Here is a 22,331-nt window from a genome sequence, read left to right as displayed (position 1 = left end):
GAAAAAGTTTATGAGTAAACTTAATTTTTCCAGTAACTCACAGGTGCTAGAAATTGTACACCAATAAAAACATTCATATTCCGACAATTAAATATTTTCCTGCCTGGAAATGTTTATGGAAAACTGAAAACATCTATGAAAAATGTTAATATGGGCGCCAACATATAATGATTTACAGTGTGGGTTTTTAATTCTTCTTCTTCTTTTTTTTTTAGTGCATAAAAAAATATTTGAAAAGGTTCACTAATTTTTCAGTGGTTCAGATAGAAAAATACATGCATATAATCATGCAAAATACTTAAATGCTTTCCATCTTAATGCTTGCTCTTGATGTCAAAGGATGCATGCTCAATTGTACTGTCACTTGATAATATAATTAACAATAATATCTAGCAAACTGTTTTTGCATATGTTAAGATGTGAATTTCTATGCATTAACACAATTATAAATGTTCCTATTTAACCAGTGCCATGCTGTCATACTGTAATATACCCAGCACAGGAAAAAAAAGAAATGCACAATGGATTGGAATATTTCATATGTAAGTTTTGTTTGTGATGATCACATCCAACAATAATAATAATAATCACTTATTTTAAAAAATATATATATTTTACCACACCTAAAAATGCATACAAATAAATTTGATATTGCTAGACCCATGCAATGTATGGTAATATAAATACATTTTCATGCTTGATGGCAATGATTTGAAACACTCATTTGATCAAAACGTTTGACATTCATTGCACCCTCAGTGTTCATGTTTATTCATTATTTTGAGCAATTTTATTATAATTTTAGTAACCTCGTCTCCATTTAACAAAGTTAAATCAACATTTTGCATTAAAATCAGAGTGAAAATGCGCAAAACAATTAGCAGATTTGTTTATTAATTTATTTTTTTTAGTAGTTAAATTATAGGGTAAATATGCATGCTTAATTCAACTGTCACTTGACAATATATGATAATATACGTTAATAATAATATCTGGCAAACTGTTTTTGCATATGTTAAGATGCAAATGTGACCCTGGACCACAAAACCAGTCATAAGGTTAAATTTTACAAAACTGAGATGTATACATCATATGAATACTCAATACTTTCTATTGATGTATGGTTTGTTATGATAGGACAATATTTGGTCGAGATACAACTATTTGAAAATCAGGAATCTGAGGGTGCAAAAAAATCAAAATACTAAGAAAATCACCTTTAAAGTTGTCCAAATTAGGTTCTTAACAATGCATATTACTAATCAAAAATTACATTTTGATATATTTACAGTAAGAATTTTACAAAGAATCATCATGGAACATGATCTTTACTTAATTTCCTAATGATTTTTGGCATAAAAGAAAAATCTAAAATTTTGACCCATACAATGTATTTTTGGCTATTGCTACAAATATACCCCAGCGACTTAAGACTGGTTTTGTGGTCCAGGGTCACAAATTTCTATGCATTAACAAAATTATAACTGTTCCTATTTAACCAGTGCCATGCTGTAATACTGTAATAAACCCAGCACAGGAAAAAAAAACAAAAAAACAAGAAATGCACAATGGAATGGAATATTTTATATGGAATTTTTGGAATAATCACTTATTTATAACTAAAAAAATATTTAACCACACCTAAAAAAATGCATACAGATAAATTTGATATTGCTAGACCCATGCATTGTATGGTGATATAAATACATTTTCATGCTTGATGGCAATGTTATGTTTACACCTGTATAATAAATTATTTTAAATCAGCATGACAATTTGAAAAAGATAGACATCTTATATGAAGTAGGCCTACAGCTTACTCTTATTGGTGGTGAATTCACTGTCTCTGGCTTTTGCAGATCGCATGAAATCAGCTGCAATGATCATTGGGGTGAAACACACATCACAGTCATATTTCCTCACCAGACATCTAAAAGGCAACCTGAAACATCAAGAATAAATAAACCATTCAGAACAACACACTCAACATCAGCCTACATTACAGAAATCAATTCAGTGTTGTTTCACTTACTTTGAGTAGCGGACCATGGGTGCACACACTCTGACTGGCCTTCCCCTGTTAAACAGGTCCATGATATTCCCACTGTCCATTTGGATTCTATTGTGGACCTCTGTCATATTCTGCAACTCACAGTCTTAAGAAGTAATTGGAAAAACGCGCGGTTTAACTACTCAAAATTAAATTCCGTATTAAAATGTATTTCATTTTCATTACAAACACGATACATGTATTCCGTTAAAAAGGCTAATTCTGAATCATAAACATTAAAGTAAAACGCGTGTTTACAACCGGCTTCATGAAATTCACATGCGTACTATTTCCTCACTTCCGTGTCTCAGTGTTGGTGGGCGTGATTAACCTTTGACCTCGTATCCACGAATATCGAAATTATTTATTTTGAATCATAACGTGAAAAATTATTAAAATAATTGAACAGAATAATTATAAAATCTTTATAAAATGTGTTAAATTGATACAGGCTTCAAATCGTGTCTGTTCGAGAATTTATAATGAGGTTACGTCAGTTAGCTAATTAATATTCATGACCAATCGCCGTTGCTCCCCATTCATGTTGTGACGCAGGGATTGTACGTCACTGATGAAGTGGCAATGATGGAGGCTAGTCCGGAATCAACAGCGAATTCACTGCTGAAAGATGGTAAATACAGTTCTAATATGATTTCTCAATTTGATCTGTATATGTGCAAGTGTTTGTACGTTAACCAGGCTGATTAAGCGTCTCGATCGGCGCCTCTAGCTGGAGTAATAGCACAGAAACACACATACTCTGTGTGTTGCAATGTAGCCGGATCTCCTGTGTTTTACAAATCCTGGTCCTTTTACCTTTCAGATTGCTATGTTGATTTCCTCAAAGAGGATTTCGATGTGAAGACATACACAGCTCAAGCCATTCATCATGCTGTCATTGCTGAGCAGCTGGCAAAGCTGGCAGAGGGCATCAGTCAACTAGACAAAGAGTTGCACTTTCAGGTGAGTCACACCTGTCAAGATGAGCAAGTTTCAATGCAGATCTATATTAGGATTATGTCTAAATTTTTTAGGAAGTGCCATAGTGCTTTATAGACTGTCTCTAAGCACTGGAAACTGCTTTAAAAAGATTCACTACCAGTCAAAAGTTTTTGAGCAGTAAATTATATTTCTTTTCCGCTCACTGGGCCTGCATTTATTTGATTGTGAAATATTTTAGTTTTTTAAAATAACTGTTTTCTATTTGAATATATTTTTAAATGTAATTTATTTGTGAGTTCAAAGCTGAATTTTTAGCATCATTACTCATTATTTCAACTTCTAGTATTCTGATTTGCTGCTCCGAATACATTTATTATTATTATTATTATTATTATTATTATTATTATTATTATTATTATTATTATTATTATTATTATGTTGAAAACATCCGAGTATATTTTTTTCAGGTTTCTTTGATGAGTGGACAGTTCAGAAGAAATAGAAATATTTTGTAACATTATAAATGTCTTTATCATCACTTTTGATCAATTTAAAGCATCCTTGCTAAATAAAAGTATTAATTTTTATCATTTATTTTGAAATAATTAAATAAATAAAATACAACAAAAATACAATACTGACTCCAAGCTTTTGAATGATATGGTATAATGTTACAAAAGCTTTTTATTTTATATTATTTATTACAGATAAATGCTGATCTTTGGATCTTTCTATTCATCAAATAATTAAAAAAATATCAAATAATTGATTCAAAATTATTTAAAAAAAAAATGATCAAATAATTAATCAAATAATTTACTTGACTGTTTTAAATATTGGTAATTGTAATAAATGTTTCTTAAATTGCAAATCAGTATATTAGAATGATTTCTGAAGGATCATGTGACACTGAAGTCTGGAGTAATGATGCTGAAAAAGTAGCTTTAAAATCACATAAATAAATTATATTTTACTATATATTGTAAAAACATTTAAAAATTGTACTGTTTTTGCTGTAGTTTGGATCAAATAAATGCAGACTTGGTGAGCAGAGTTCTTTAAAAAATTAAAAATATTACTGTTCAAAAACTTTTCACTGGAAGTGTCTGTTAGGATCATTTCTATGAATTTAGAAAGCCCCTTGCTGCTTTATAGCCTGTCTCTAAGCACTGGAAACTACAGGAACATTAAAAAGCCACATATTTTAACACATTGCAATTTGTATACCAATATTTTGTTTTGTTTTTGGTCACAGGTTGTGGCCAGACATGAGGATCTACTAGCTCAGGCAACAGGGACTGAATCTCTTGAAGGTAATATTTAATTTCCTGCTTCACATTTTAAGATCACAATCATGAGATGCCTTAACTTTATGCAATCTTATAATGTTAGTTCCCAAACAATTTTTATCTGCATGATGGTTCATTTAAGATAAGAAATAGCTATTTCATGCAAGCATATAAAAATGGCATTTGAAGTATTTATAAAAATTGCAGTGTGCAACTTTTTTCCCCTTCTTGTACATTTACAAATAGTTTTCCTCAGTTTTCAGGGCTATAATCTACAACTTGCCTATAGTTGTCTCTTCATTATAATCTGGGTTAATAAAAAAAATGTTAAAACACATGCATTTTAATGACGCTAACTCTAAATCAACATACAAAACTGCCAAATATTGCTTATATTGCAATTGTTATCAGCACGACTTGTAATCATATCTTTAATGCATTCATTCAACCACATGATCTGCATGCATGGACATTATTTTGACATTACTCTTTGAGATTACTCTTAATTGTAAAGAGAAAAATGCATTTTCTGTAAAGACATCACTTCATCACATGTATTGTGAAAAGTGCTTTACGAATGTGACCCTGGACCACAAAACCAGTCTTAAGTAGCACAAGTATATTTGTAGCAATAGCCAAAAATACATTGCATGCATCAAAATGATCAGTTTTTCTTTTATGCCAAAATAATTAGGATATTAATTAAAGATCATGTTCCATGAAGATATTTAGTAAATTTCCTAACGTAAATAAATCAAACCTTAATTTTTGGTTAGTAATATGCATTGCTAAGAACTTAATTTGGGCAACTTTAAGGGCGATTTTCTTAGTATTCTGTTTTATTTGCACCCTCAGGTTGCAGATTTTCAAATGCAGTTGTGTCTCGGCCAAATATTGTCCAGTATATCAATGGAAAGCTTATTTATTGAGCTGCACCTCTCAATTGCAGCTGTCCACCAGGGGGATCCCTTGTCACATCTCAAATTCTTGCAAAGCGCATGTAGTTTAGCTCTTTCTATACAAGGAATTTATGGGTGTTTTTGCTTCTAGGTGTCTTACAAATGATGCAGACCAGGATTGCAGCTCTCCAGAGTGCTGTGGACAGGTAAATGACTCAATTGAAGACATTGCATGTTTTTAAAAAAACTGATGTACACATGCATGATTAATAGATATCAGAAAATGTGTAATTTGTGCACTATAAATAAAAAATTGCATGCACCAATTAATCAGATAACTTTGTGGTATTTTATTTATGCATTTCTGATTTCTCTCTCTTCAGGATAAGGACCAAAATCGTTGACCCTTACAATAAGATTGTGGCACGGACAGCCCAGCTGGCCCGCTTGCAGGTTATTTTATTGCTTTTACATCTGCTTCTGTCATCTCATATCTTTCTCTCCGTGGATATTCCAGCAGAGGCATTCTGCAGAACTATTATTTCCTCATTGTCCTGCTTTACAAACACTGCGCGCGCTCGCTCAGAGGCTTGATTTCCATGTTTATTGGCTCGACATCTGAGATAGATGCAACCATGCCTTCACAATTGTTTGCAGTCAAGACAGATTCTGTAATACACCAAGCATGGGGGGAAAAAAAGAAATGCACACAGAGAAAAAGAAAATCTTTCTGGCAGAGTGGATATTGATTTGTGCTTCACATCCCAAAAAACCCAAACAAACAAATAAATGAATACATAAAAATATAGATTTTCATTTTTTAACACATCTAAAAAATAAAAAAGCAAAATAAATAAATAAAAAAACATGTTTTCAAAATATTATATCTAAAAAATAAAATAAATAAAAGTAAAATCTTTCAGAAATCTTTTAAGAATGTAATAGTGTGACCTCTTATATCTCTTAAAGGAGTAGAATAATAGGAAAGCGTATACTTTTGTTTCATTAAAAAAAATCTAAAACTAGTATCTTTGTGCAGTGTTTAAGATTTAGTCTTTATGAAGCTTTTTTCCCAGTGGCAGTTCATAGTGACCTTAAATTAATTTATGTCAAGTTTAATTAGCAAAGAAAAAACAGCTATGGTGCCTGGGTGCCATATTCCATATCTTTTGAAGTATGTATGGTCTACTTTTACTCTACTTTTTGTTCTTTATGTAACCTGACAAATGTGGTCACTATGTATTGTCATGGTAAAAAAAAAAAAAAAAAGTTCAAAACATCTATTTTGTCTGAAGGAAGTTATTAGTGCACCTGTGGAATAATAAAACCTTTGCTTCTCTGCTGAATGTTGCAAGGTAAGAAGAGTGCACGCTTTTATCATGTTCGCTTTCTGCCCTCGGTTCACATGATGTCATCATGAGTGAAGCTTCAAGTCTGCAGAAAATCAATAAAAGTCAATTTGGACCCTGGAAAGAAAGGGTCTCTCTCACACTCTATCAGTCACACACGTGAATACCCATAGCTGTCCCGCTCGACACATCTTGTGGATTTACAGGGTCCTCCATCCAGGTTCTTAGTGGCTTTTGGGAATTGTTATTAAATATGAATGAAATACAGCTGTGGTTATGAAATTCTCCCCTTTACTCTCAAAACCCCCTTCTGCTCCTTTTCTTGTGCAGCTTTATCGAAGTGTAGCTACACGTTTGCATATTTGTGTTTGCTAATCAGCATAACACCATCACAAACTCCATGATGATCCTTCAGTGCTTTGATCATGGTTTTGCATGCAGCTATACACAGAAAATGCATATGTAAAGGAGGCCAGGACATGTTGTCATAGTATTTTTTCCCCACAATAATATGTGACCCTGGAACACAAAACCAGTCATAAGGGTCAGTTTTTTTGAAATTGAGATTTATGCATCATCTAAAACCTAAATAAATAACTTTTCCAATGGCTGAGATACAACTATTTCAAAGTCTGAGGGTGCAAATAAATCTAAATATTAAGAAAATTGCCTTTAAATTTGTCCAAATGAAGTTCTGTGCAATGCCTATTACTAATCAAAATTTAAGTTTTGATATATTTACTGTTGGAAATTAACAAAATATCTTCATGGATATAAACTGCCATTCAATAAATTAAAATGATTAATTATTTATAGTTAATTCTTGTCTGAAGATATATCAGTGTGGTTTTATTGCTTTAAAATTAAACAAAAAAAAATACAATATACTATATTTTTCAGTTGTAGTATTTCACTGTTTGACTATATGTGACCCTTCAGCACAAAATCAATCATAAAGGTCAATTTATTTTAAATTGAGATTTTTTTTTAATTGAGAAAATCGCCTTTAAATTTGTCCAAATGAAGTTTTTAGCAATCAAAAATTAAGTTTTGGTATATTTACGGTAGAAAATTTACTAAATATCTTCATGGAACATGATCTTTTCTTAATAGCCTATATTGGCATAAAAGAAAAATAGATAATTTTGACTACAATGTATTTTTGCCTATTGCTACAAATATACCTGTGCTACTTAAGGCTACTTAAGAGAGGTTTTGTGGTCCAGGGTCACATATACTGTAAGTAAAAACAAGATTTTTAACTTATGGAGTATCTTTACCCTGTAAGTTAGAGTGTGACTTCTCAAGCTGATTTAAGATTTATATAAACTACCATTCAGTAAAAAAAAAGGTTTATTTATTATATAGTTAATTCTTGTCTGAAGATATGTCAGTGTGGTTTCATTGCTTAAACTTGTTTATCTGTCAGTTATTAGACAAAAATATAAATCTGATAGATTATTTGTAGTTGTGTATTTTATTAAGTATTTTATTGCTTAACTATATGTGACCCTTGACCACAAAATCATTCATAAAGGTAAATTTTTTGAAATTGATATTTTAAATTGAAAAGAATCACCTTTAAAGTCCATATGAAGTTCTTAGCAATCAGTGTTGGGAAAGTTCTTTTTCTACGTGAACTAGTTCAAAGTTCAGTTCACACATTTTAAAATGAACTAGTTCAGTTCATAGTTCATAATTCAAATTTTTTGAACTAAGTTCGCAGGTTCCAAAATGAACTAGTTCATAGTTCTTTTACTTTTTCAAGTATGTTGCTGCAAGCTGTTACCCTAAGAATACTGGCATTTTCCAGTTGTTGCCCCTCATTCAGTCCACACTCGTATCCAGCTGCAGCTTTCACCCTACAGTATATTCTCAGAAACATGAGGAAGAACGTGCTGCTTGAATAAGCTCTATTTTGTTGGACTGGTTATTTATTATTTTATTTTTATAATATACACCACCATTCAAAAGTTTGGGGTCAGTAAATTTTTATTGTTTCTTTTTTTTTTTTTAAGAAATTAATACTTTTATTTACTAAGGATGTATTAAGTTAATGATTAAAAGTTTATTAAAAGTTAATAATAAATCATTTAGATTGTTAGAAAATATTTATATATTAAATAAACACTGTACTTTTTAAACTTGTTATTGATAAAAGAATCCTGGAAAAAAAATCACAGGTTGCAAAAAAAAATTTGGCAGCACAATCGGTTATCTATCATTGATCATTCTAATAATAAATCAGCATATTAGAATGATTTCTGAAGAATCATGTGACACTTAAGACTGGAGTAACAGCTGATAAACAAAAATCAGCTTTTCATCCCAGGAATAAATTCTATTTTAAAGTATGTTAAAAAAAAAAAACAACAACATTATTTTATTTGTAAAAACATGCAATATTACTTTTTTTCTGTATTTTTAATCAAATAAAAACAGCCTTGATGAGCATAAGAAACTTCTTTAAAGACAAGTCTTAAACATTTGAACGCTAGTGTAACATTTTATTACCTGTTTTGCAAGGGAAGTAATAAAATATTATAATATTAGCAAACATTTACTTTCACCCTACAGTATATTCTCAGAAACATGAGGAAGAACGTGCTGCTTGAATGTTTTTTAATGAGGAATTAAGAAAGAAATTAAAAAATTATTTTCGGTGGACATATGACGTTTCATTCATAAAGTAGTACCCGCTACCTTCATCGGATTTTGCCTCCATTCATTCTTCGCAATTTGATGACGCATGCGCGGTGCGACTCTGTGGTGGCTGCTGTTGCCGTCTTTTTCCCTATATAATAAGGCCCGTTTTAGATTGTGTTGTAGCGGTTGTAGCGTAGATATTGTACAGTCCGTGGTTATAGCCGGGATTTTGCCTGGCTCCATGGAAATCTGGCACTCTCTAGAACAAAATTGAACTACGAGAGAACGACGTTCATAAACGCCAGAATGAGCGCGTTCACGTTCACGTTCATCAGGCAGATATACAGCACGTTCAGTTCACGTTCACCCAAATTATGAACGAGTTCATGAACGATCGTTCAATGAACTCGTTCAGGCACAACACTGTTAGCAATGCATGTTACTAATCAAAAATTAGGTTTTGATATATATATATATATATATATATATCAAAACCTAATTTTTGATTAGTAAAATGCATTGCTTAGAACTTCCTTTCTTTATTCTATTATCCATTTTTTACACACACACACACACACACACACACATACACACACACACACACACACACACACACACACACACACACACACACACACACACACACACACACACACATATATATATATATATATATATATATATATATATATATATATATATATATACACACACAGAAGGAAATGTACTAAATATCTTCATGGAACATGATCTTAATATCCTAATGATTTTTGGCATGGAGGAAAAATCAATCATTTTTATCCATGCAATGTATTTTTGGCAATTGCTATAAAATATACCCATGCTACTTAAACTGGTTTTGTGGCACAAATAGATTCAGAAGTGCAGGACTTGGTTCATTCCATGTTGTCTTTGTGTCTGGGTCAGTACTGTCCTTGCCTTTAGCAACACATTTTAATTTATTTTTATTCCTCGTAAGAATAAAACCAGACCTGACGATGGAGACACAGCAGAATCTTTTTCCCTCTTATCCATTTGTAATTTTTCGGTCATAATATCTGACGTTCTGTCCCCAGGACAAAACCATCAGTCTCAGACACACACAAAATCAGATGCACGTACCTTTGGGACAGTTAAGCAGCACCTATTCGCTGAAACCCAAAAAAGAGTGCCCTCTACAAGTCCTTCGTCCACCTGCTGTCTGCCCACAGGCTCGATCGTCGCAGCACTATACTGAACGTGTGGCTCAGTTGCATGTTTTAACCACAAATGCACTGGTTTACAAGCAGTGTCTTTTATAATGCAGTGTCTTTTTGCTGTCAGGGGGTGAACTAAAGTTTTATTCATGCCTGCTTGTAGTATTTTAACGTGTGTGAAATGCAAAATTAAAAAATTAATTGATACCAAAGCATACTCTAGTGTTACAAAAGCATATAAGATAATGCACATCCTTCTCCTTGATTAAATTAATCTAAAATTGATTAAAGCACACTTACAAATTAATTCAGAGTCTATTAACAAAGATTTGTGCGAAAATAAATGATGCTGTTATCCGATTTGGATGTTTTTTTTTTTTTTAAAAAGGCCCTCAAGTCTTGATTAATGTCTTTCTATCATCCATTTTAAGTCTCTGGTACATTGCAAAAAAAATGCTATTGATAGTAAGACTCATAGTCTTTTTTCCAGCCAAAATATCTAAGAATTCTTAAAACAAGAAGATTTTCTAGATGAGTAAAAATTATTTTCTTGTTTTCAGAAAAAAAAAAAACGACAGAATTAAGTGCATTTTTGCATGAAACAATCTGCCAATGATGTAAGAAAAATAATTTTATTTTCTGTTTGAAATAAGATTTTTTTGCTTACCTCATTGGCAGAGTATTTAGCTTGTTCTAAGCAAAAACTCACTTAATTTTGACTTGTTTTTTTTTTCTGAAAACAAGATTTTGATTACTTGTCAAGAAAATCCACCTTGATTTAAGAATTCTTAGATATTTTGGCTGGAAACATGACATAAAATCTAAGTAAGAAAGTCATTTTTTCAGTGTAGCCATTGACTTCTATAGTGGCATTTTTATTTTAGGGTGAGCTATCAAACCATTATTAGATAGAGGTTTTAACTTTATCATAATGTGGACATCATTGTCATTGTCATTACCTTATCATTGATATTTGCTTGAGCTGGCTATCATAGGCCCATATGTCATTATGTTATTTATGACCCTTGACTAGAAAACCAGTCATAAGTTGCACTGGTATATTTGTAGCAATAGCCAACAATACATTGTATGGGTCAAAATGATCAATTTTTCTTTTATGCCAAAAATCATTAGGATATTAAGTAAAGATCATGTTTCATGAAGATATTTTGTAAATTTTCTGCTATAAATATATCAAAATGTAATTTTTGATTTGTGATATGCATTGCTAAGGCTTCCATTTGGACAACTTTAAAAGTGATTTTCTCAATTTGTAGATTTTTTTGCACCCTCACATTTCAGATTATCAAATAGTTGCCTTAACAAACCATACATCAATGGAAAGCTTTTTCATTCAGCTTTCAGATGATGCATAAATCTCAGTTTTTAAAAAAGTATCCTTATGACTGGTTTTGTAGTACAGGGTCACATTTGATGAACACATGAATGAGAAGTCTTATCTTTTTCTGTCTGGCAGGTGGCGTGTGACCTATTAAGAAGGATTATTCGCATCCTGTACCTGAGCAAACGGCTGCAAGGGCAACTGCAGGGGGGCAGCAGAGAGATCACCAAAGCTGCCCAAAGCCTCAACGAGCTGGGTGAGTGACCTATCACGATGAGCATCTACTTTACTCATCTCTAATGTCCTTCAAAACATTTATTCATAATGGGGCACTCTGCACGAGTGGCAACACTTTATTGGGTTGTATCACGTCCATGATGAGTAATCAGAAAACAAGTTGGTGTAACACTTTTAAAAATAAAGCTTCTAAGGGTGGTTTTCACAGTAAAGCCATAGAAGAACCATTGTGAGCTCCCCAGTGAATGGTTTTTAACAGAACAATTTTTGCAAATGGTCTGAAGAACCTTAAAGTGATTTAAAGGGGAATTTTTACCGTGGTAATGGCATTTTCTAACTTTATTAAAAGCATATAATCTTTTTTAAAAGTTCTAATTAAAACATTAGAATAAAACCAAATAGGATAAGATTAAGTTACCAATCAAATGAAATCAGTATTAACAAAATTAATTTGTACTACAGAGGTGGCACAGAAGAACACAAAAGTGGCTTGTAGGTGTATTTTAATGTTTAATGAGCCTCAGAGGTGGCATGAGTGCAATCAAAATCATAAATTCATGTTGAGATTAATGTTTTAAATATAACATTTTGAATACAGAAATATTAAATGAGTTGACTTAAAAGATACTTTAAAAATGAAACTAAATCTTCCAAATCTCGTTGATTTAATTACAGAATCATTCATTCATTTGATTCATTCGAACGGCTGATTCATTCAGGAATAAAGCAAGTGACTGTCTTTATGAATGGGAAATTGAATCATTGACTCACTAGATTCATTTAAAAATGCACGTCCATTCATAAACCAAACACCGCTGTTTTTGATTGGAGATGCGCAGCGGCTCTGTTGTGACTTGTTTTAGACTATTTTTGACGACGAAATAGAGCAAAATCGGGCAGTAGTGTTATAGTCAAACAATGTACGTCTCTTAATAATAACTTAGTTTGTTTAACTGTTGTATTAAATCAGTATCAAACTCTCTTAAAGATGGTTAAAAGCTGTCACCCATCTTAGTTCATCTCAATCTCACAAAGTTTCATTATAATCAGCGAAGTTCTTTACACTGCACAATCAATTTCCTATTTACTCTCTCCGCACTTTGTTTATGAAAGGATTCATGATATATGTCTGTGTTACTCAACGTTGCAAAAATGTAGGAAATTTACAAAATGTCTTCATGGAACATGATCTTTACTTAGTAACCTAATGATTTTTGGCATAAAAAAAAATCGATAATTTTGACCCACGCAATGTATATTTGGCTATTGCTACAAATATACTCATGCTACTTAAGACTGGTTTTGTGGTCCAGGCTCACATATAGGATTTGGTTTTCCGAGCACTTGGCAATGTTGCGCTTTTTTTCTGTTTATATCCCACTAATGGCAATAATTCAAAAGCTACAGCATCCTCCACTTTTTTGTAAATGGCTTGTACTGTTTCCAGGTCAGCCCCGTTCTTGTGGCCTAAATGTTTTGCTGAGTTTGCAACGCAGGTGCGGAGACTGTCTGAAACTGGTTCTCAAATTGTCTGACCTGCTTTGGGGATATTTTAGGTTATGCTTCATTGAAACCCCCTTTGATTAAACGTCTGACCCGAATAGCGAGTAACGTTTACAAGTGACTTTAGTTCCAGTAGTGACCTCACCCGACGACATTATAATCTCACAGAGCTTAAAGTAGACGGGAAATCAAAGTTGACCCCATTTACTTTCTTATTGCATGCTCCAGGTTGTATTGGTGATGTCAGAGCTCAGACTTTCTCATGTCATGCACCACCAGTCAAAAAACAGTAAGATTTCTAGTCTCTTGTTCTCACCAAGCCAGCATTTATTTGATTAAAAATGTGAAATATTTTTACTATTTAAAATAAGTGTTTTCTATTTGAATATATTTTTAAATGTTATTTATTCCTGTGATTGTAAAGCTGACTTTTTAGCATCATTACTCCAGTCTTCAGTGTCACACAATCCTTCAGAAATCATTCTAATATTCTGATTTGCTGTTCAAAAACATTTATTATTATGATGTTGAAAACAGCTGAGCAGATTTTTTTTCAGGTTTCTTTGATGAATAGAAAGTTCAGAAGAACAGAATTTATCTGAAATAATATTATAAACTTCTTTATCATCACTCTTGATCAATTTAAAGCATCCTTGATAAACAAAACTATTAATTTCTATCATTTCTTTCCTCCCAAATAAATCCACCAAGTTTTTTATTTCAGATAAATACTGACCTTTGGATCTTTCAAAGAATCCTGAAAAAAAAAATGTTTTAAATGTTTAAAATAATAATAAGACTAGAAAATGTTTATTGAACAGCGATTCAGCAGTATCAGTAATGATGCTGAAAATTTAGCTTTGATCACAGGAATAAATTAAATTTTTGACAAATTCAAATAGAAAACAATTATTTTAAGTAGTAAAATATTTAAAAATGTTACAGTTTTGCTGTACTTTGGATCAAATAAATGCAGGTTTGGTGAGAGACTTCTTTAAAAAACATTACAAATCTTACTGTTCAAAGATTTGAACGGTTTGAATGGTAGCATATAAAAAGCACTTACTTAGCACACATCTTACTTAGTATTTTGTCTTGTTTCTTGTCAAAATATCTATCAATTCTTAAACAAAGATGCATTTACTAGATAAGCGAAATGACATAGATTCAAGATATTTAGCCTTGAAAAACTAAATTAAGTGCAGTTTGCTTAAAATGAGTAACAGTATCTGATTTTACTAGTTTCACGGGGGAAAAATAAATTAAGTGCATTTTGCTTAAAACAAGGCTAAATATCTTATGTCATTTTGCATATATAGTAAATGCATCTTAATTTAAGAAATTGTAGATATTTGACTAGAAATGAGAAAAAAAGTAAGATAAGCCTTTTTTTGCAGTGAGCACTTTTCACGATGCATCAAATTAAAATTGTTGTTTTTTTTGTTTTGTTTTTCCCCATGTTGACAATCCTGTTTAATTTTAGACCATTGGCATACTATTGTCTGGAATTCATGTGGTTGTAGACATTATCTGAAATGTAAAACTTGTTTTCGAACATGGGTTTAATGGCTGTTACATCAGATTCATATTGACTCATAACTCTGTTGACCTTTAATTTGCACATTTGCCTAGATGTCATACGGACAGATAAATAGCGCAATGCAAATTCAGCGTGCTTTTATTCCAAGTTTGTGTGACACAGTAAACACATGCTTCATTATTGAGTCCCAGGCCCTGTGGGATAAATTCCAGTGAAGATCAGCAAGGTACTTTTTCCCGGTTTCTATTTGCATATTGTTTTCAAGTGAAGCTAAATCAATGCAGGCGGACAGTCCCATTGTGCGTACGGAGGGCATGCTGATTTTTGCATTTACCGCTTGCGTAAGCTCTGCTTCCTGTTAGAGTTCGGTTATGAGATTCCTTAAAAGGCAACAGACTAGAATTTGGAACGGAGCTGTGGTCTTATTCTCTTCTTGACACAATATGATTCAGTAATATGTTTTCCATCCATTGAATTATTTATCACGTCAAAGAGAGGGTCATATTTGGATTCGTCTCACCCAGCTAATGGAATACAGAGATATCTTTGCATTAGCGTCACCATCCAAGACGAGACAATTACGCTGCTCTAACAGCACCTGTCCTTTTTTTTTGCACTGGATGCTCAGCTTTTATGCTTTTCCTCCACCCCCTCAAGGTATAACATGAACAGCCAGGGTTTGTTATGATATCATTATCTGTATATGCGCCTCTCTGGCATCCAGCGTAGAAAGCTGTCTAACAAATCTCCCATTAGGCAACTTGTTTAAAAACACACTGCCTTACAAGGAAAGCTTTTTGTCTGTGGGTTTTGACAGTGTTTTACGGTACATGCTAGATCACAGACGTCATCTCTGTTTTGTTTTTTTTGTTTTTTTGTTTTTTTTCAAATACAGCAGGATGCAGCCCTGAAACTGTAGAAGCAATTAAACTGCTTTCTTTGTTTTGAAGTCTGTCTCTGGCGAGTGCACGCTGTTCTCAGACGCTGTTACAAGAAACCCGACGAGGTGCAGTTGAGCAGTGATTGGGTCGAGCTTGAGAGTTCACAGAACTGCTGATAGCATCATGTTATTGGATTGTAAACAAGGCAATCAGTAAATGATAATGAACCCTTGAAGTTTTAATTGACAAATCGCTTTCCTGTTTCCTGAGACATCACTGTTCCAGTGTAGGGTTGATCGTATGTTGTAACACTCTTCTTTGTCATTAACTTTGCAAGCCGTTTGTTATTTCCTCGGTTAATCTCACCACGAACGCAAAGCATATGCCTGAAATAGCTCTGAATTATGCCGGTCCTAACACAATAATGGCAGCACACCATCTTGCTAACATGATTTATGAAGCCTTTCCCAGCGACGTAAGGTACGGATGGCCGGCCAGATGGATTGATGAACAGCTGAAGGAGAACTCTAAATGGCTTAAGGGGAAGATTGACTGGGGTGATGGACGGAGATGGAGGTGTTTTGATTGGTGGAGGACACGTGTGTGACTGCTGTCAGCCGTAATCAGATGATTTGAGTGGGATATCATGGGCAAACCGAAGGAATGGGGCTATATTGGGGAGAGGAAATCAAAGTCAGATAAATTTCAAGAGCTGAGAATTGGCAGGAAGAAAGGTGAACGGCAGGCTGCAATCTGTTTGGGAGACACTTATATGTCTAGTTATGAGTGAATGCAGTCAAATGTTTACATACACCTTGCAGAATGGGCAAAATGTTAATTATTTTAGTAAGAGGGATCATGAAAAATGCATGTTCTTTTTTTATTAAAAATGACCCTGTTTGTTTTTATTCAGTGATAGTTCATGAGTCCCCTTTTTTTTTTGTTCTGAACACTTAAAATGCCCGCTGTACTTCAGAAAAGTCCTTTAAGTACCACAAATTATGTGTTTTTTTTTTTTCAGCATTTTTCTGTATTTGAACCCTTTCCAACAATGACTGTATGATTTTGAGATCCATCGTTTCACACTGAGGACAACTGAGGGACTCGTATGCAACTATCACAGAAGGTTCAAACATTCACTGATGCTTCAGAAGGAAAAATGATGCATTAAGAGCCTGGGGGTGAAAACTTTTGAACAGAATGAAGATGGGTACATTTTTCATATTTTGCCTAAATCTCATATTTTTTCTTTTAGTATTGCACTTCAGAGCTACAGAAGATACTTGCATGTTTCCCAGAGGACAAAATAAGTTAAATTTACCCTGATCTTCAAATTCAAAACGTTTTCACCCCACCGGCTCTTAATTTATCGTTTTTCCTTCTGAAGCATCAGTGAGAATTTGAAACTTCTGTAATAGTTGTGAACTTATTCAGGTCAGCACTAAATACAAAAATAACATGCTTTTTGTAAGAGCCTAATAATTAACATTTTGCAGATTCTGCAAGGTGTATGTAAACTTTTGACCAATATTGCATACTAGGTATACAGTATTAAACATGCTTAGTAGCATTGAGCGCTCATAGTATCCTGGCTAAATTTACCAAGCAAATGAATGGCTTTCAGTGTAGTATACAGATATATATCGAACATTCAGTCCACGGGATTTAATTCTGTTTGTTTTCTACAACTGCACCTGTCTGTCAAATGAAGATGGGATGTCAATCACAGGACATGGACTCAGTGACTCACTCCTCTGGGAATAAATGAGTGACATGTCAATGTCAAGATCAGTGTAGCAAGGTAAAAGGAATAGATTGAGTAAACGAAAACAGACAGTGGAATGGTAAGCATGCTCCAATTAACTAGATTTTAAAGACATGGATGTGATGCAACCTACTTTATGGTTAAACCACAGGCTGTGGATATGGGAACCAACAGGGAGAGCATTTGACTTTTGGGTGCTGCTCAAAAAAGATGATATCTCTGTTTTTTGTCCTGAACAGTTAAACTTCCCGCTGTACTTCAGAAAAGTCCTTTAGGTCCCACAAATTCTGTGGTTTTTCATATTTTTTTTTCTGTATTTGAACCCTTTCCAACAATGACTATATGATTTTGAGATCCATCTTTTCACACTGAGCACAACTGAGTGACTCATATGCAACTATTACAGAAGATTCAAACATTCACTGATGCTTCAGAAGGAAAAAATTATGCATTAAGGCCCTGAACAAAACTTTTGAACACAATGAAGATTTTTCGTATTCTGCCAAAATGTCATATTTTTGCATTTAGTATTGCACTTTAGAGGCTACAGAAGATTATTGCATGTTTACCAGAGGACAAAATAAGTAACATTTACCCTGATGGAAACCAACAGGGAGAGCATTTGACTCTTGGGTGCTGCTCAAAAAAGATTAGATCTTTGTTTTTTCTTCTAGGAGCATTAAGTTTGTGGTTGGTGTTGCATCAAACAAACAAACCAGCAAAAAAAGAGGCTAACTGACTAATCAGGGTCTGAATCAAGATACATGTAATAGTAGCAATACCAGGCAGTTCATCATTCTTAACATCTTTTTATTGGCAATAACAATGAAACAGTACTTTGCTTTAGTGCTAATGTGACTTTGGATGTTTTCAGACCCTGAACGCAACTTGTAAGCAGAGCCGTCCCAGTTTTGGCAGCCCATTATACTGGCAAAAAGCCTGTTGCTTGCAATTATGATTTGTTTTTTCCCCCACATGCCTCTCAGAAGTGTCTATACAGCTTGTTTACAGCGAAACAATAAAGCCTCCATTCATGGCCAACCTCAAACCTTCGGTCAACTCATCACAGGGTAACAGCTATGATCTGTTGTATATAAGGACACACAATTGGCTTAAAGGGCTCTTAGAATTTGCCACGTGAGTTCTTGTCTGGGAGTATATCTAAACTAAATGTTACCATTTTCCTCTTGATATTAACGCATAGAGCCTCATGATAGCTGGTACTCGGGTACAGCGTTGACGCATGGACAGATTTGTCACACTGCGTAGGTTTTATTACAGTAACTCACTGTTTTGAGAGACCTATACTCCATAAAAGACATGCATCAATCATGCACTTCAGCTCCCACTTTCTCTTGTTCATCACAGTGTGTGAGCTAAATATGTATCAGCTGCCCTAGCTCTGACCCTATCTATAGATAAATTAAACATTGAGCTGAACATTAGTAATATTTAGGTTTAAAGCCTACCCAACTGAGATGCACTTTGGGTGCTGGCAGCACCTGTGCATATAATCGTTTTGCGTTTTGCACCAGCATGAGCTAAAAGATTTAGTGTGTGAACTTTTTTTTAGTGCGGTTTAATTTGATAAAGTATATTCAATAAGCATTTAAGCGCTCTAAGGTGGAGTCAAATGTAGCCTCGCTGACTCCTTAAGATTTTTACACCTCTATTTACTAACCTTAGATACTGACACATTCAACATTCACATCACAAATTGATTATAAATGCATTTTATAAATGCAAAGCTATCATCGAACACCATTTGCATCTATTCCTGAAACTGAACATGTCAGCCCAGTAAGGAATTAACCTTAAATTAGTGGCATGACTTTGCCTCTCAAACTGAACAGTGTGTGACCTTTCATTGCTGCAATGCAAGGGGTGATTATTTTTGTATCTTGCCAAAAGATACAGTTATCACCCTCTAATCCAGTCTAACCCATAATCAAACACCATCGGCTCAATGGGTCTCACAAGGTCAAGTATTTAGAATCAACACCTTTTCATTGACACTCCCCATCCACTTCATACTCCAGCGGCTTTATTGGACGATATGCGGCATACCACCTCCCTCATCCCTATAAAAAGATTTGATTTTTATGCCAACTGGCCGTGCAAGTGATTTTGAAAGAAAGCAGACCTCGCTTTGTAAGTGCACCCTGTGACTTGTTGACCTGAGTAATACAGCCATCTTGTTCCTTTTGTTGCAGGGTAGAGGGCAAGTAATGTCCACTTAATGAAACTCATAGTGTGAATTCTTAACAGTGTTTGTTTGTCTTATGTTTTGCACCAGTAAAAACTGAGCTGGCAGAAGCAGAAAGAGAACAAAAACGTATAACCACTTCAAACTACTTCAAAAGCTGTTTTGGGGGGGTATTTAATGCAAATGAACAACCCAGGAGCATCATTTTCTACTTTTTACATTTGTGGTTTATACTTTACTTAACTATGTATGTACAATCTCTAGGACCACTTCAAGAAAGCACATGCAGTATTTACACTTTACCGTCTATGACGTCTACAATAGTCACCGTTACAATAAATAATAATAAATTATTCCTCTTGAGGTGCTGTACAAGTAATACACTTAAATTCATTACTGCTTTGGATTAGTGGTTTCCCTTTTTAACCATTCTGTACCTGATGAGGATATTAGCCTTAAATTGGCTCAGTAGCTCATTCCACATCCTCTGACGAGAGGCATTTCTGCCTGACCTCCGTCTCCTCAAAAGTCACTTTTTTGTTCCTCTTTGGGTCAATCCACGAGTTGTGGATGACCACGTTATTGGGCATAGGGTCAGCCTCTACAACTGACACCACACGCTTCTTCATTTTACTCTTTAGAACCTTCTGAAATTTCTGCCGAGTGAAGGCATAGAGCAGCGGGTGAAAAATAGTGGTTCCATAAGCCATGACCAGGAAGCCCAGTCTGAGACGCACAGTGAAGTTGCTTGGCCCTGCACTTAGGATAACCGTGTTGAGCACGGTGATGGGTGTCCAGCAAAGCAGGAAGGTGGAGATGATAAGAAGTGACATGCGAAAAACCCTCTTTTGTCGTTCACGCCGTTCCCTGTGCCGTTTGACTGCCCTACGGAGGGCTATGATCACGGACACGGAGGTACGCATACCCAATGGTGGATTCCTGCCTGCGCTGCTCTGTGAGGCATCGGTGGACTCAGGCTGAGTGGAAGTCATAGAGATGGTCTTTTTCTTTCTCGGTTTCTTCTTGGGAGCCGAATGGAAACGTGTGCCAATGCGGATGTTGAGCGCCTGCAGAATCTTGTAGTAAGTAACCAGCATGACCACGGCAGTGAAGAAGAAGATTGGGATCTGCGCCAACAGGTGATAGTAGAGGCCCAATTCAGTGTAGTATTGGTTTGAAGGGTCCTCCCCCTCTGTCTGATTCCTTTCGTTACCTGCCTGGCTAAAGAAACCCTCTTCTATGAAGGGTACCAGAAAGCTAAAGAACGACAAAGCCCAAATGGACCCTAATAAGGCCACCGCTCGTCCCATTGTCAGAACTCGGTTTGCAGGCCGAACTGAGATGTCATAGCGATCTAGTGTAATGGCCAGGACGTTGGCAGCCGTAGCCACACTAGCAAAGGACACACAGGCCTCATGAAAGCAGCAAATGAGTGCACTGTTGCCCTCCAGTGGCAGTAGCACCACCACAATCGTAAGTGGGATGCAGCCCACGCAAACAAGCACATCCAGCACGTGAAGGTTCATGGTTACGATGTTGCTGACAGAGCTCACCAGGTTTGACTTCATACAGTAGAGAGCCAGCACAGTCAGGTTGCTACTGAGACCCAGCACGATTTCCAACATGAGGAAACCTGTTAGAGACACCTGGAAGCTGACAGGGTAAGGAGTGTCCAGGTCCATTTCGAAGTCAAGAGGTTCGACGTTATCGAGGACAGTGACGTTGCTCATGATGGCCTGGAATCCCAGCACAGGAGGGGTATGCATTCTCCTACACGTGCAGAAAGATAGACGGGTGTTTTAACATATTCATTGGGTGCCTTTATTACTTAGACATAAAGATTAAACTGCTTAAATGTAGATGTGTTTCTGAGAAGCATTTCCATGGCATGGCAAGAATGTGAATGGAAAGGACCACAGTAAAAAGGATGAAACATTTATCTGCACATGCACATAAAAAGATGTGCGTAGACTAACGAAACTCACCCCTCCCTTGTGTTCACTGTCCTCTTTAGGAGCTTGTGTAGGAAATGCAACCAAAGCGTTGATGTGTTGGCAAGTTGTCATAGACGCCAACCATACTCCAACGCCTCTTTATCTCAGCAGTGTCCTTTGCTCCTTCAATGCCATTCTGTTATGTACCTGCTCCGTTGTGTGCTTTTTTTAGTTTTTTGATTGAGCTAATATTTAACAAACGCATCAGCCAAGGCTGTCCTCAGCCCGAGCATGGCACAGACTGAACAAGTGAGGACACCTCGGTTTCCTCAAACACCTCTCCGTAGGGTTGATTAAACACTGTCTAAACAGCTCATACCTCGTTCCCTTGCATCCTCAGATTTCTGTGGGAGGATGTGGGAGATGGAAACACTCTGCTCTTCCTTTTCAGAGCGTGGGAAGGGTTTGTGCATTGTAATATCCACGTGGTCCTGACATGAAAGCTGTGTTGTATTCAGGCCTGTCTTTAGCCTTTTGTCCTTTGTGTTGGTC

At 35.0% G+C, this 22,331-nt stretch overlaps 2 protein-coding genes and 1 pseudogene across 2 annotated transcripts in view; 1 reads left to right on the top strand and 2 right to left on the bottom strand.

The window, feature by feature from the left end:
* LOC141333507 (uncharacterized) overlaps positions 1-2,338 on the bottom strand; it is a 34,209-nt pseudogene extending 31,871 nt beyond the window's left edge.
* Positions 2,339-2,619: 281 nt separating this feature from the next.
* The window catches only part of LOC141333496 (conserved oligomeric Golgi complex subunit 5-like), a 104,592-nt gene continuing 84,880 nt past the window's right edge, over positions 2,620-22,331 (top strand). The window contains exons 1-6 of the mRNA XM_073838515.1: positions 2,620-2,681; positions 2,874-3,013; positions 4,248-4,305; positions 5,332-5,386; positions 5,564-5,633; positions 11,849-11,969. Of these exons, the coding sequence (XP_073694616.1) occupies positions 2,633-2,681; positions 2,874-3,013; positions 4,248-4,305; positions 5,332-5,386; positions 5,564-5,633; positions 11,849-11,969 (493 nt within the window). The 5' untranslated portion in view covers positions 2,620-2,632. The remainder of the gene's footprint in view (positions 2,682-2,873; positions 3,014-4,247; positions 4,306-5,331; positions 5,387-5,563; positions 5,634-11,848; positions 11,970-22,331) is intronic.
* On the bottom strand, positions 20,004-22,067 carry LOC141333480 (G-protein coupled receptor 22). The gene is made up of 2 exons (XM_073838492.1): positions 21,831-22,067; positions 20,004-21,615 (listed from the first exon to the last, which is right to left on the bottom strand). The coding sequence occupies exon 2, from the start codon at positions 21,609-21,611 to the stop codon at positions 20,319-20,321; it is 1,293 nt and encodes a 430-aa protein (XP_073694593.1). The 5' UTR covers positions 21,612-21,615; positions 21,831-22,067; the 3' UTR covers positions 20,004-20,318.

Source organism: Garra rufa, chromosome 4 (assembly GCF_049309525.1).
Source record: "Garra rufa chromosome 4, GarRuf1.0, whole genome shotgun sequence".
Lineage (NCBI taxonomy): Eukaryota > Metazoa > Chordata > Actinopteri > Cypriniformes > Cyprinidae > Garra > Garra rufa.
Note: the sequence above shows the minus strand (reverse complement) of the source record. Positions and strands in the feature narration are given on the sequence as shown.

Bases quoted from the DNA above. Each gene is read 5' to 3' on its own strand.
- LOC141333480 (XM_073838492.1), bottom strand. From the start codon at position 21,611: ATGCATACCCCTCCTGTGCTGGGATTCCAGGCCATCATGAGCAACGTC.